This window comes from Jaculus jaculus, chromosome 19 (genome assembly GCF_020740685.1).
Source record: "Jaculus jaculus isolate mJacJac1 chromosome 19, mJacJac1.mat.Y.cur, whole genome shotgun sequence".
Lineage (NCBI taxonomy): Eukaryota > Metazoa > Chordata > Mammalia > Rodentia > Dipodidae > Jaculus > Jaculus jaculus.
In genome coordinates this window covers 52,991,131-53,006,723 of record NC_059120.1, presented here as the reverse complement: position 1 = coordinate 53,006,723, position 15,593 = coordinate 52,991,131, and the positions used below count along the sequence as shown (strand labels likewise).

The window sequence follows — 15,593 nt, the reverse complement described above, 5'->3', positions numbered from 1 at the left end:
ACTCCACTGTGATTTTGAAAGTATCGGGTGGGTCACAGCATCCAGCGTCCTCACGCTGAACTGAGCGGTCATCCTTTCCCCGTGTCCCCAGACACTGCAGTTCTGGTGTGGACCGTCCTGTGTTCTTCAGCTGCCCCAGTCACCCAGCACTCTGGAAGAAGAGCCTAGTGTGCTGTGACACACCCAAGACCCCACAATGCCAATGCCAGCAGTAGGTTAAATACCCAGATGGCTCCTGTCAACGTAATTGTTCACCTCCCCTCCTCTGCAGTCACCACAGAGCCCCGAGGCCACTGCCCCAGTTCTGAACAACGTACCAGAGGGGCTGTGCTTCTCTCTGTCTTGCTGTTGGAGATGTTCTGGATGTGGAAAGAGACGATTGTTTCAACCTGGCCCTTCAGTACGGCTTCTGCGGCTCTGCAAAGACAGAAGAGTCAGGACACACCGGGTCCCGTCCCGCCAGCCCCAGAACAGCCTTCTAAGGGAATGGAGGAGAATTAAAAAAAAAAAAACACCAGGAATGCTGAATGAGAAGAAATCAAAAGAAACACTTCATTATTTATGCTCATCATTTACTATCAAATGTCTGAAGTTAAAACAGCCATTAATAAATTTCCACAGAGGTGTTAAAAATATAAAAACCAGCTAGGTGTGGTGGCGCACACCTTTAATCTCAGCACTTGGGAGGCAGAGGTAGGAGGATCGCCATGAGTTCGAGGCCACCCTGAGACTCCATAGTGAATTACAGGTCAGCCTGGGCTAGAGTGTGACCCTACCTCAAAAAACAAAACAAAACAAAACAATAATAAATAAAAATAAAAATAAAAACCAGTCAGGTATGGTGGCTCACGCCTTTAATCCCAGCACTCAGTTGGCAGAGGTAGGAGGATCATTGTGAGTTCAAGGTCACCCTGAGACTACATAGCGAATTCTAGGTCAGCTTGGACTACAGTGAGACCTTACCTTAAAAACAAAAAACAAAACAAACACAAAAAAAAAGAAAGAAAGAAAAATAATCCAATTGAGTGTTAGATGTTTTATAGAAAATGCTTATCAAACTCCAAATGGGAAAGGCAAATATGAAATTTCAACAACACCTAGAGGCAGATCCATGGTTTTCCCTGTGAGAAGAGGAGCGTCAAGTAAAGTAAGGCACTTCTGATTCATCTATCCACTTGGCACAAAAGGCAAAATGCTCATAGCTATCTACATGAATTCTAAAGATTTTTTCATTTCAGTTCTATTTTCTCATTATTTTCATATTGACATTTACTACTTGTAGCATTTAAAAAGGAATACACACATTGCTATGTGCTTAAAAAGAGGTATCTATGTTTACTCGTGTAAGCACAGAGTTTGTCTGCAGAAAACCACGGGACATTCTCAGAAGCCGCTGTTTGGAATGAGAGCTTAGGTCCAAACACACACGATCCACACTCAAAGTGAAGACAGGGTAACCGACTTACTTATTGGCCATCTCAGTAGAAAACACATACACCACTTTGGCTGGAGTCTTCTGAGCAGGTATGGGATCTGGAGCAGTAGTCTGGCCATGAGAGGGGGTGGAAGACCGGGGGGCTGCAGCAGTGGATGGGGTCATGGAGTGTGGTGTGTGCTGGGCATCCTGGGACTTTATATGGTCTGCAGAATTACATTCTACAAGAATGAAAAGACTCATTGTCATAGAAAGAGTAAGATCCCCACCCTTTGTTTCTGCCAGTATTTATAGCAGCAACACAACACAAATCCATTGGAGAATTTCGTAGAGGAAGAGCCTTGCTAATAAGTTTCTTCTACTCATAAATTCCAAATACTTTATTTTCCCTTAACTACTTGTAATACAGTACTCCGGCCCGCTTCTTTTCTGCTTAGAATACATATCCTTTAGACATTATAGGTGTCCCTTCTTCCTGGCAACCTTCTGAAACCTGGACATCATGGGCTGGCCCAGCTGACTGATTTTATGCTTCTCTGAGTCTTCTATTTTGGCAGTTATCAAATATTTTGCGTATTGACCTGCTTTCTAGATGCACTCAAATTCTTTTTTTTTTGGTTTTCTGAGGTAGGGTCTCACACTAGCTCAGGCTGACCTGGAATTCACTCTGTACTCTCGGGGTGGCCTCGAACTCACGGCGAGCCTCCTACCTCTGCCTCCCAAGTGCTGGGATTAAAGGCGTGTGCCACCACACCTGGCCCAAGTTCTTAAGGATGAAAATTGCTTGTCTTTCACCCGACACCCCTGGAACCCAGCAGAGGGCTGCCATTCATGATGGGCCTCCCAGAAACAGCCGAGGAAGGCCGCAGGGAGGCTGGAGGGGAGCAAGCGTCCAGAGTCTCATTTCTACATGGGTGGGGGACCACCTTTTCACTCCTTGCATACTAGCTTCGCATTCTGGTCTACTCTTAGGACTTTCTTGCGGCGGGGTTAGAGGCTTATACTAGGAAGACGGCAGTCTAAAAGTCCATGCCATATCCCCTTTTCTGGCTCACACTATTTCTGTGCCTGCCAAATTTCTACCAAGTCTGCTGGCCAGTCACTCTTGCCATATTGAAATGAGCTGTGATACATGTAGACTAGTGTCTTGTGTCCACAAGTCTGGCCAATGGCAACCAGGCAACACAAAGCCCAAGCCTTGGAGGCCTGCTCAAGCGGTGCGAATACCAGCGAAACTGCACCCGTGTGCCATGGGCAGAGGTGAACTGAGGCTCCTGGCTTGACGCACAAACCTAAGGCAGGCATGCCTAAGAATGCGGCCAGGCCTGTCCAACATTCAACCGAAACACGCGCACACGCACGTTGAAGAGTGGGAATCCTCAACAAGGTGTTCCGGACACTCTTCAGGACCATGATGGACAGGAGCAGTCCATCATAAACTATGAGGTTCCTGAACGTGACACCTTCTCTCCCCACTTAGCTGAGGACAGCCTCTAAGCCTACCAATCAGAAGACTTCCCTAGGACACACCTATTTCCCTCTGAATCTCAAAGATTGGATAGACATACCTTTAATGTCAGAGTCATCGCTTGGAGTCCCGGGATCTCTCTGATCACAGGAGTCGGCGGAAACGCTTCGCTCCCTTCTCCCCTTGCCCTTGGCACCACTTCCTGCCCCATTCTTCAGCCCCATGCTCCCACCTGGGCCGGGGAGGGCTTTAGGGGTGGGGCCCCCACTCTTGGAGTCACAGGGGGATGGCTGGGATTGGCTGGCTGAGCCCCCCGGTTTACCCTGATTGGAGAATTTGGAGTCCAGCTGGGGGTTTCCAGATGGGGACATCACTGTAGGGGGACGGACCATCACCTCCTGCTTTGACTTAGGGCTACTAGAAGAAACAAGTAACAAAGGGCGATCAGGCACCAGATGGGGCTGGTCACTACAAATTAGCAGTTTCTATTATGGGTTCAAGGAGACCCTGCAGACTAAACAGCCTCCCCCACACGGCACTTCAGCCACTGGCTTCTCCCTCCACCCAGGAGCCCATCTCAGAGCTATCAACAGACAGGAAGATCAAGCAGAATGGCCTCCAGGTCTCAGGAACCCTAGAGTCACATGGGGACCTATCTCTAGGGCTTCTGTCAATAAAGGAGCCGGTTTCTATGTACACAGAGAAGTGACTCTCACACTAAGACTAGCTCCGAGTAAACAAACAGACATGTTAAGATCAAAATACTACCCACTCCCAGGCTGATGACAAGGAACAGCTGTAATGAAAGCCTCACTTCCCTGCTGGAAACTGCAAGCAGGCCCGAGTGAGCAGGAAAACCTGCTGGTGCCGGTCAGGTTGGAGAGGTCCTCCAGGACCCGAATCCCTCCCCGCCCGCTCGAAGCCTAACACCAAAGCTGGGCGGGCCACGCGCTGCCCCAGGGGAGCGGGAACATTAGTTGCACCTAACAGTCTGGGTCAAACAGGAAAAGCTTCATGTGGTTGTCAGGAGCAGGTGGGTTTAGTTCCAGGTCTGGGCCTCAGGCCTCAGCTACTGACCTGATTACCCAGCTGGGCAGACTGCATTGGTGGGTCTTTAAGGTCCTTTTGCTTGGGCTTTGCAAAGGAGGGGGGCAGTAAAGGCGGGCAGACAGGGAATGGTGGCTCCGAGAAACACCCAGGTAAGGTACAACGGGAGCTTTCACCCTCAGCCCCTCTTCCTTCCCCAGGTGCTCGGGTCTGCTTGCAAGTCCACAGCCTGTCCTGCAGCGAGCATGCGGTGTACCTGCGCTGTGGCACCTCCTCCCCCGGGGACATGGTGGGTGGGCGAGGCCCTGGCCCTTACCTCTGTGTGCTTCCTGACGGGGAGTTCCTCACTTTAGGGTTACTGGAATGCATTGATTGAAATCCTGAGCTTGCAGTCACAGACAGGGACAGGCTCACCGAGTTCCTCTCGGGCTGCAGCACGCGTTGCTGCTGGAGGCAGCGGCAGTGGCCCACTGCTCACTTGGCGCGCCCCTTAGCGCTGGCCGCCTGTATGTCTTTTTCCTCCTCGTTTTCCTCTGCTGTGGAAGTGGGTCCTTTCCCCTCGCAGCTCCCGCATTCTCTGGGTGTGTGCCTCCAGCTGCCAAAGGAAAATCTCGCATCTCCAGGGCACACTAGGGGGAAAAGGCCGTGCAAAATTAAATAAATAAACAAATAAGACAAAAAGTTGAGAGCAAAAGCAAAGACATGCAACAGCAGCGAGGTGAGAGCATTAGCTAACGCAACATGGTGACAGCCAGATCACCCCTCCACTTCCCTCAGGGTTAAAGGACACAGAAGACAAGGGAGACTCGGTGCACTGGCCACCGGCACTCAGACAGCCAAGGGGGACTTAACGCTTTCCGCCCGGCGTCGGAGCCTCCCGCCTGCAGCACGTTACTAGGACTCTGGGTGCAGAGAAAAGCAATTTCGTCTTCAACCCTCTATTCTTTCTCCCTTGAACTTTCTACTTCTGAATATGAAGTGCTCAAAACTGTGTGGGTTCCCCCATGAAAAACAATGCTTTTGATCTTTGGTGGTTAAGCTCTGGGGGCAAACAGCAACAATATAAATAAATAAATACTCCCCAACTTCAAACCATGAAGCAAATGATCTATGCTTGTATATGCTCAGGGTCTCAAGGGTGAGGGGGGTCAGAGAGATAATTTTGAAAACAAATACTGAACTAATACCAAATACAATCAGTTCTGCCCCTTCCTTGATTTCCACGATCTTTCTATTAAATTATACCGTTTCTGTCTGTGCTCTCACTGCTTATTGACAGGGACTGCAGGTGGGCAAGCATGGCAATGATTGGAATTTTGAAGGTAAAATAACAGCTTGGAAGGCTAAAGTATTTTTTTGAGTTAATCTGCAAGGCTGATTTGAAGCCAAAAGGTCAGGAAAAATATCCCTAAACCTTGTCAGAGAACAAATGAGGCAGCCTTTTATTTTGGGGAAGCCTAGCCTAGTTCCGGAAGAACCAAAGTATATCGAAGTCACTGCTTCCTCCCTGGGATTCCCGATTCCCAGACTCTTTTGTGTCTCCACCCCACCCCCTTTTTTTCTACCTTCGGGGCATCTCACTGACAAGGAACAGGGAGGAAGGAGAAGATGATTGGCTGGCAAGATTAGTAGGTATGGAAAGAGAACGTGGCTCCAGGGTTACAGTTACATTCGGAGAGCCTCGAGAGCTGGACTAACATTGGAAGGGCCAGTCAGTCATGTTCTAAGTTCTGGCAATGTGAAGCTAGCCCTGCTGAGTGTTAAGTGGCATTGTTAAGTGTTAAATCTCTCCATTCAGAAATGTGCAATAGTCCCAACTGAAAGGAATTTATGGAGCTTCTGAGTGCATATAATTACACTGTTTCCTTTTAATAAGGAAGACCAAAAAAACAAAAAAGAGTAAGAATGAAACTTTATAGAATGTTCTTAAGCTGACTTCAGGAGAAAGCATTCTAAAGAACATTTTGGGCTGGGAAGCTTGTAGTTTCACTCCCCTCCACCTTTTAGTATTTTTTTTCTTCATAGTTTCAACTGAAATGGATTGTGGTTATCACATTCAACATGGAAGACCATAGACTATTCTGTAACTTCTGTCTAAACACCAGGAATCACTGGTAAAATGAAAGCTGCAACTAAATCCCGCATGGATAAGCACTGGAAGCCAACTCTTCAGCGAGGAAACCAGCTGACACCTGTGCAGCCATCTTGCCCTCCCCCTGTGCTTTCTGTCTGCGTTATGCATTCAGTGCTCAACCACGGCTCAAGTGAGAGATCCTGCGTTTCCTTCCCTGCGAAGCCTGTTCTTTGAAGACAAGAGCCTTGTTTTCAGGCTCTCTGGAACACTCAGCATGACGTGCTAAGGAGAGTCAGGTCCTCCGTGACTCGCCAGCTTCTCAGAGAACGGAAACACCTGCCACGTGCCTGCTCTCCTTCCAAAGAAATGCAAAGCATATTACAAATATCAAAGTGCTGCATTAATCTGCCAGGCACTTATGATGCACTGGTAGCAAAGATTATTTCCAATAATAATGCTATGAACATAAAACACTTTTATTTTCTACTCATACTTTCTTACTCTCATTACTTGCCTGACCTTGATGGACAGGTATTTTCCACACGAATGAACAGAGCACACAGGGCACAAATGGCTTCTCCGGCCAATCAGAACGCTCAGACCCCCAGCTCTTTTCCCTAAGTCCCCTCCCCCCCACCCCTCATGTTGCAGATGGAGACACAGCCCAGAAGTTGAAAGGAGAGTGAGGCCTCACCCAGGGACTGGGAATAAAATCCAGGCTTTCAAGGTCTAATCCCAGAGAGGTGTTGAAGAGATCACGAGATCACACCTTGTGTACCTGGCTTTACACAGGTACTAGGGAATTGAACCTGGGTCCTTAGGCTTTGCAGGCAAGTGCCTTAACCAGTACATCATCTCTCCAGCACAGTAATAAGTTTTTAAAATTATTAAATCCGGCTTTTAGCTTTCCTGAGACTGAGAACCAGGCAAAAACCCTGTCAAGTGTCTGGTGGTAGTTCCAAAGAACCAGCCCTGGCACTTCCGCAGGTGTACCTGGAAGCTTGCCCTGGAGGACATGGAAAGAGCTTCCTCCCAACAGAACAAGGTTTCGCGACTCTACATCTCCTTGCATGCTTTGTCTTCTCAAGTAAAGCTTGGCGTGTTCGCTGAGTGCTGGGCAGGCGCTGTTCTAAGCACTGTGCACACGTGGTAACACGTCCACAGCAACCTCACAAGGCGCCTAGGACCGGCCCTACGCCAGGGATGAGGAAACCCAGGCCAGGCTCCGGCAGCAGGAGGGCTGGTGCCTGCCGACACCATGGACCCCAGGTCAGCACTCGCCACGCTGGCTGGTAGAGAAGGGAGTTAGTCCCTAGGCAGTGCGTGACAGGACACACTGGCGTCCCTTCCTGAGTGCTAACACGACTTCCCAGCAAGCTCCATGCTTTCTGCAGGGACCACGTCTGCCCTCCCTCTTCTTTGAGGTTTGTCTCTGTTTTATTTTGGGGGATAGGGTCTCACTATGTAGCCTTGGCTGGAGGGGAACTTGCTCTGTAAACCAAGGTGGGCTCACACTTGTGACTCTTCTAACTCTGCCTTCCACAGTGCTGGGATTCCAGTTTGAGGTCTTGTCTAGTACCAATGACAAGCATGGATCAAGTAGGCAGAATCGCCCCATCACTTAACCTGCAAACCTCTTTCCATCGGTACATCTTCTCTCCTGCTTTATTACTGCTGAAATAAACAACCCCCCAAAGTCCACTTTTGTCCAGAGTTCATGTCTTCCAGCCTGCTGAGGGCTCTCCTCTGCCCTCTATCTCCTTGTGTCTTATCAGATCTTGCCATTCAGCCTTCAGACCCACTGCAGTGTCTTCCAGCATTCAAAACAAAACTTAGCCTCCCACGTCCCCAGAGAGCCAAGTCTCTCTGGAGAGGCGCAAAGACGGTGCTCACCGCTTCGCCCGGCCCTGTGGAACCGCACCTCGCTCCATCCTCTAAATCCTGCCCACGCTCCCTTCCTTCCTGAAACGGCCCGCTTCTGGTTTTGGCTTATGTGTTTCCTCTGAGCTGCTTCTCGGCTCAATCTCGAACATTCTGACATCCTCAGGACCCTACCCTGGCTCTTCTTCTCTCCGCTTCAAATGACTCCCTCTGGGGCAGCAACTCCCAGATTCCCCTGCCTGGCTCCGCTTGGGCTCTGCAAGCCTGTATACACAACTGCAAGAAGCCACCTCCCTCGACGGCTCAAACCTGACAGGTTAGAACATGAATTTTCTTCTCAGTATAGACTGTCTCCCAAAAATGTTTTTTTTTTTTTTTTCCCTTCTCATTTTCCACATCTTAACAAATGCCTTTTATCCACTAGTGGCTCATGCCAAAGATTGGGGAGTCATTCTTGATGCTTCTTTCCCTAACTGCAGACCCTCCCTTGTCGAGTTTGAATATTTTTGTTGAAAGAAGTCACAGCTTAAGTATTTCTTCTTCTGAGGGGAAGGATCCCTTACTGCCACCAACCTACTCGAAATTCTCCATTACTCTCTTCAGAGCATCCTAGGTTTCTCCTCCATAATTTTTCTGTTTTCTGATTGTATGTATGAGTATATGATGATTTATCTGTGCAACACCCGTCTTTTTCACTGGACGATAATTTCCATGAAGGTAAGGAACAAGAATGACTTACCCATCCTTAAAGTCCTAGCTCTCACTACAGAACCTAGAACATAGTATTTGCACCAGAAGCAAATCTGTGACTAGCCAAAGAAAATGCAATCAGTAGGTTCAAGACATTCCCCCCCCCCCCACGCACACACTCTCATGATCATAACAAGAGTGAAGACAGGGAATCAACCTGAGCATGTATCCATGGCTGAATGGATGAAGAAATTGGCATGAATTACATGTAAAGAAAGAAAGAGAGCAGAGAGATGGCTCAGCAGTTAAAGGTGCTTGCGGGCAAACCCCCGATGACCCGGGTTTGAATCCCCCAGTATCCACGTGAAGCCAGATGCACAAGTGGTGCACAAATCTGGAGTCTATCTGCAGTGGCAAGAGGCCCTCATGTGCCCATTCTTTCTCTTCTCTCTCTGCTTGCAAATAATAATTTTTTTACATTTATTTATTTACGAGAGAGAGAAAGAGAGAGCGAGTGAGAGGGAGAATATGAGAACACCAAGGCCTTCTAACCACAATAAACAAATTCTAGATTCAAGTGCCACCTTGTATACCTGGCTTTACATAGTTATGAGGGAATTGAACCTGGTCCTTAGGCTTTGCAGGCAAGTGCCTTAACCACTACATCATCTTTCCAGCACAGTAATAATTTTTTAAATTTAATTTTATTTATCTATTTGAGAGAGTGAGGGAGAATGAGACAGAGAGAGAAGCAGCACACCAGGGCCTCCAGCCACTGCAAACGAACTCCAGATGCATGTACCACCTTGTGCATCTGGCTTACGTGGGTCCTGGGGAATCGAACCAAGGTCCTTTGGCTTTGCAGGCCAGTACCTTAACTGCTAAGCCATCTCTCCAGTCTGTAATAATTAAAAAAAAAAAAAAAAAAGCCTGAACCAGAGTGAGACCCTACCTCAAAAAAAAAAAAAAAAAAAAAAAAAAAAACAAAACAGGAAGGGCTCATGATGCCCACGGCTTCCTGAGGATCTCCTGGAAGTTACTTGTTGCTGGGGGACGCAGAGATTTTTTTTTCTTTTTTATCTGTTTTTGGAGGTAGGGTCTCACTCTAGCTCAGGCTAAGCTGGAACTCACGGCAATCCTCCTACCTCTGCCTCTCAAGTACTGGGACTCAAGGTGTGCACCACCACAGAGATATTTTCTTCCGTGGTGTAGCCACTGGTAAGTTGACAGTTCCCCACCCATGCACCTATCGGCAACTTTAAATAGACCCATTAGGTTCCTGCCCCTCCCCCAAAAATAAAGACATGAAAGTAAGAGAGGAAACGAGCTGGAAAGAGGAAGAAGATCAGCAGGAGTGGGAGAAGATATGAGAGGGTAAGGGGGAGGGGGTGTCCAGAAACAAAGAAACACACACACACATACTACTTAGCCTTAAAAAAGAACGAGGCTGGAGAGATGGCTTAGTAGCTAAGGCGCTTGCCTTTGAAGCCTAAGGACCCAGGTTTAGCTCCCAAGAGCCCGCACAAGGTGGGGTATGTGTCTGGAGCTCGTTTGCAGTGGCCACAGGCCCTGACATGCCCATTCTCTCTCTCTCTCATTACAAAAAACAAAAGAATGAAATTCTGTCACTTAAAAGCACAGATGAACCCGAAGGACATTCAATACAATAAGGTAGGCGCAGAAAGGGCAACCTCATAGGATCTCACTTTATGCGGAATGTTAAGCAGTTGAACTTTCAGCTGCAGGTAAGAGAACGGTGGACGGCAGGGGCGGGGACGGCGAGTCGAGTGACATGAGGAGAATCTAGAGCGAAAGCTTTTCTCCAAGCGCGGGGCCCGGAGCGCTGGCTTCCACGGTTCTACTCACCAGAACCCCAAGGGTCACGACACTGCAGTATTCATCCTGGAGCCGGGGAGTCCACGAGTCCCCTTCTCAAAGGTCACCTCACCTAGAAGAGGACAACGTGAGGGGAAACATCAACAGAATCCACTTGACAGTCACTGAGCTTCTTAAGAGAGAAGCTGGTCTCCCAGTCGCTCTCCAGTATCAGTTTAAGAAGGGGGTTGTCATCTCCCACGGAAATCGAAGCAGCTCCCAACTGTTAAAGGATAGACACGCAATCTGTAGATATTTCAAGGCCCTTGTGGTTTTCTTTCCTCCTCAAATGCACATTTTATTTTCAGAGGCTGGAGAAATAAATACTAAGTGCAAAATAAAATCAATTTCTCTACTTTTGAAATTTCTGGGCATTTAGGAGGAAAAATAAAAAACCCTCTCGTTTTTGCTTTTGCCCACTATGTAATACAGAGAACCAAGCGAGGCCTGTAAGGTGAAGATCATTCACAGCTCTTCCCTCCTCTTCACCATAAGGACATGACAACAACCAGCAAGAAAACTCATTCTCAACTACTCTTGCAGGAGCTTAGGGCTGAACAACCTGGCCAGGTATTAATGCCTACTGTGTGCAAAGTGACGTGTTGCGATGAGCGAGACGGGTCATAATGCCTACTGTGTGCAAAGTGACGTATTGCAATGAGCGAGACGGGTCAGGCAGAACTACTTCCAACATCAGTCCTAGCAAACACTGAGCATCCCCCTTTGCCCACAATCTCTACTTTTGCAATTAGGAAGAAGATCTAAGTTCCAGATTGTCTTAGGGCCAAATTACTACTTACAAGATTAACAAGGTTTGAAGTAAATTCAGAAATTAATTTGACCAAGCTCAGAACCAAAATTCCAAGTTAAACTCTTCCAGTGATGCTTGCCTACTTCCCTACTCTAAGAAGTCAAGTTTATTACAACGATGTCATGTTTAACAAATTTCATTTCTAGGCTGTGACCACTACTCCATAAAAGGCATAGTAGCAGACTTAGCATGTGGAACTAAAAAGCCTCCGGATTCCATTCCTAGCTCGTTCTAATGTCTGGCATGCCAACCACTGAGCGGCTCCTCCAAGTACACAACAGGGGGAAGCCGGTCATTCTCCAGCATGTGCAGAAAAACAAGCGATTCAATGGACGTGCACAGAAAACCTTGGTCCACACAATGTTAATGCCATAGTAACTCTCAGGGCACACCGTATCTACTGTCCTTCCATCACTGACAGACTTTAAGGTGACAAATAAAAATTCCTATCAAGCTAAAGAATTCTGACAAAATTCAAGCAAGCAAAAATTAATTTCAACTACCGTTACTTGGAATAATGGCTACCAAAGTGACGCTTCACACAAATGCCCCTTTCCCATCACCTTCTCCGTGACTGAATCACCTGCCACGCGTTGCAGGGTCCTCTAGCACAGTACTCTCAACACTGTTATACTGCTTACAAAATGGCAGCATTGTTTCTGTTGTTGTTTACTTTTATTTCTTTATTTGAGAGTGACAGACAGAGAGAGAAATAGGCAGATAGAGAGGGAGGGAGAATGGGCGCGCCAGGGCCTCCAGCCACTGCAAACGAACTCCAGAGGCGTGCGCCCCCTTGTGCATCTGGCTAACGTGGGACCTGGGGAACCAAGCCTTGAACCGGGGTTCTTAGGCTTCACAGGCAGGCGCTTAACCGCTAAGTTATCTCTCAGCATTGTTTCGAATAGGCAACTTCTTGAGGACAATGCCAATCATCTGAGCACCTGACACTAGGTAGAATCGGCAAATAGTTGAGCCACGATGATAATGACCTTGGGGCCGGGCGCACTGCTACCATTAATGGTGACATTAACAAATACCAGTTTAATTCTCACTATTTGCTTTTCTCCTCAGGCTTCTTTTTTGTTTGTTTGGGGTTTTTCTTTTTTTGGTTTTTCGAGGTAGGGTCTCCCTCTAGCCCAGGCTGACCTGGAATTCACTAGGTAGACTAGATAGTCTCAGGGTGGCCTTGGACTCATGGAGATCCTCCTACCTTTGCCTCCCAAGTGCTGGGATTAAAGGCGTGCGCCACCACGCCTAGCTTCTCCTTAGTCTTCTTAGGTGAGTTATGCTCATAGAAAAATATAGGTAACTGCACTTGTAGTTTTGACTTGCATTTGATTTGATGACTTTTATTTTGGGAACTGCTAGAATAATGCAGTTTTACCTTCCAATAAACTGTACAGAAACAATGATACAACACATTCAGGCCAGGCTTGAATCAGAAGTCATGGGCTTATCATGAAATTTTCTTTACCTTCCAAGATGTCCAATTTGCTTTCTCTTCTACATTGGGGCGCAGAAGAGCTTTCAGAGAATAATCACTGCTACCCAACCACAAGGGAATTTTTAAGCCAAAGTAGAGTGATGGCAGTTAGTCTCACATTCAGTCCTACAATGACAAGAAAGGAAAAGTTCATATGCAAATTCCATCTGGCTCAAAAGGAAAAATTAAAAAAAAAAACACCAAAAAACCATTCCCCACAATGCTCTGTAACCAAAGGAATATTTGGAAGAAGACATAACAAGAAAGCAGTTAGGTCAAAAATGGAGAAGGGGCTGCAGAGATGGCTTGGCAGTTGATGTGTTTGCCTGCAAAGCCAAAGGACCCAGTTCAATTCCCCAGGACCCATGTAAGCCAAACGCACAAGGTGGTACATGCATCTGGAGTTCGTCTGCAGCAGCTGGAAGCCCTGGTATACCCATTCTCCTTCCCTCCCTCCCTCCCTCTCTGCCTCTCTTGAATAAACAAATAAATAATTTTTTAAAAACGGAGTAGGCAAAATCTACAAAAACTTAAAAAGACCAAGTGGGTGTCAGGGGCCTTGCAACCCAAATCCACAGAGGAGTGTCCATGTCAACAGCCACTAGGGGACTCTGAAAAGCCAAACCCACCAGGCATAAACACCCCATGTGAGTGTTTGTTTTAAACTTTTTTCACGATCAAGAATTGCTATCCACAGGTCACAAAACGGACTTTTTGTTTCATTGTGGTCTCTATGCCCCAATTTTGAAAACAAATAAACAAACACTATAAGGCAAGTGGCCATAATTTCACTGTCAAAAAATAAAAGTCAACTGGTATAAAACAGTTAACCTGGGTAGTCCTAACTCCCGGAGTCAGTCTGTACACAGCCCTGGGGAGGAGGGGTGCCTATGAACCTTCAGGAGAGACCCGGATGATCACTGTGACTAATCTCTACGTACACATTAGCACAGCCCTCAGCTCTGGACGTGGCTGTAACAATTCAGGCTGGTATCAGCAATCCTGTGACTGCATCACCGACAGAGCCACCACACGTTTCCATGTCACGTTAGTTGTTAACGATTAATAGTGCCATGCGTTCACTCATCATGACTTCAAAATCCCCAAATCATCAGATCTACAGCTACTTAATTAGCGTTATACGGAAGCACACGCTGCGACGTCACAAGGAGCACTGTGATCACTGTTTCCATCTCATTGATAGATCTGTGTATTTTATTCTGTCTGAAAACATTCTCAGAAGAGACCTTGTGTTTCACGTGATTGCCAACGGAGTGCATGGGATATGGAAAACATTAAGAACCTCTGAGCTGGAGCAAGTGAAATTTCTAGAGACCCGACCATCATCGCATTCACCAAGACAGTCAGAGAAGTCATCCAGCCCAGAGTATTTCAAAGCTGAAGAAAGTGAAGCCGCCGGGAAACCAAGAAACACGTCCCAGACCCTCCACACGATGAAGGTTTGCGTCACAGCAACCTCCGCTTCCACATTTACAACTGTCACCACTATTAACGTCTTGTCACTAAATGGAGACAAAGACTTTCAAATTTAATATAAAATATCAACCAGACAACAGAACAAAACTGGTGTTACAAAGCACTCTTTCCCGTTCCTTGATTAAATGTTACTATAATTTTTTTTTTTTTTTTAAGAAAAAGCCGAATTTGGTTTGTTAGATAACAGAAATGCAAACGTTGGCTACCTGACCTCTCATCTCGGAGGTGTACAAAGCACTTTGCAGACAGGCATTGACTTGCTAGGGTAAAATGCAGTGATGAGCGGTTAGAGCTCAGAGCATTGCTTCACAGCCGGCGGGCTACGGAATCAGTAGGAGAGATTGGCTCCAAGTCACAAGTAAGCCAGTGGGAGAACCAGCATCTTGATTCCAAGTTCAAGGCTTTAACCACCGTACCAGGCCACCATGACCCAGTATGTAGCTGGTTTACGACGTTTGTGAAACCTCTGTATTTCCCCTACTTCAAACCAGAGAATATTTTCTTTACATGAACAGGGGCAGACATTTCTGAAGGCCATTAAGGAAATACCCCACAGGATAAAGTCCAATGTATAGAAGCACTTTTTGGCTTGAGCTGGTTTTTTTTATTTTTAATAACACCGGTCATCTCAAACACTGTCAGGACTCTTCCCCGGGAGCTTGTTCCACAGCACTTGCCTTATAAAAGAAAACTACATCGAAACTGTTCATCCTTGGGCCAATGACCTGTCTGTCTACCATATTGTTTGAAACTATATTACATTCAACACACTGATTACAAAATAATATATTAATGGCTCAATATCCAAATTCTAGGTCATAAATGTCACACACATCCTCCAGTTTTTTCAACTTATCCAAACCATCAATTAATGGAACCCTCGTTCTTCAAAGCATTTTTATGCCACACAATTAATTAACAGCTTCTCTTATTAACTCGCCTTTATCTTCAATAGTTTGGGTATTTTTTTTCAAAAGAGAAGTAAGAAGCCTTTGTTAAGTTTTCACCAAGGACTATCACACTATACACACAAACATTTCTTCCTTGTTGAACTTCCTACTCACTGGTGATATCCAGTCCAAAATTTAAAAAGAAACCACTTTTACAATCATCATAGAACCACTGGTTTTAAATACCTGTTTATATCCTCCAACATCCTTTGGCCGCCTTCTCCCACCTCTCAACTATTTTGCTATTATTATTACCTGCTATAGCTGATCCATCACTTTAGAGTTCCTGGCACAAGAGCCCAAACCTCTGCCCACCAAACAAGCATTTAATTCCTTAATACCTCCAATGTTAAGTCCATGACATGGTAACTAACTACCCAGC

At 46.5% G+C, this 15,593-nt stretch overlaps 1 protein-coding gene across 8 annotated transcripts in view; it reads right to left on the bottom strand.

Annotated features, from left to right (window-relative positions):
* Positions 1 to 15,593, bottom strand: part of Bcl9 (BCL9 transcription coactivator) — a 106,369-nt gene that overhangs the window by 8,492 nt on the left and 82,284 nt on the right. For 4 of the 8 annotated variants that reach the window (XM_045138133.1, XM_045138128.1, XM_045138129.1 and 1 more), the window contains 6 exons: positions 12,756 to 12,890; positions 10,462 to 10,543; positions 4,267 to 4,579; positions 3,004 to 3,320; positions 1,467 to 1,656; positions 318 to 417 (listed from right to left, as the gene is read on the bottom strand). In XM_045138133.1, the coding sequence (XP_044994068.1) occupies positions 318 to 417; positions 1,467 to 1,656; positions 3,004 to 3,320; positions 4,267 to 4,319 (660 nt within the window). In that variant the 5' untranslated portion in view covers positions 4,320 to 4,579; positions 10,462 to 10,543; positions 12,756 to 12,890. The remainder of the gene's footprint in view (positions 1 to 317; positions 418 to 1,466; positions 1,657 to 3,003; positions 3,321 to 4,266; positions 4,580 to 10,461; positions 10,544 to 12,755; positions 12,891 to 15,593) is intronic. The other 4 variants (XM_045138134.1, XM_045138132.1, XM_045138135.1 and 1 more) reach the window with 4 other exon arrangements.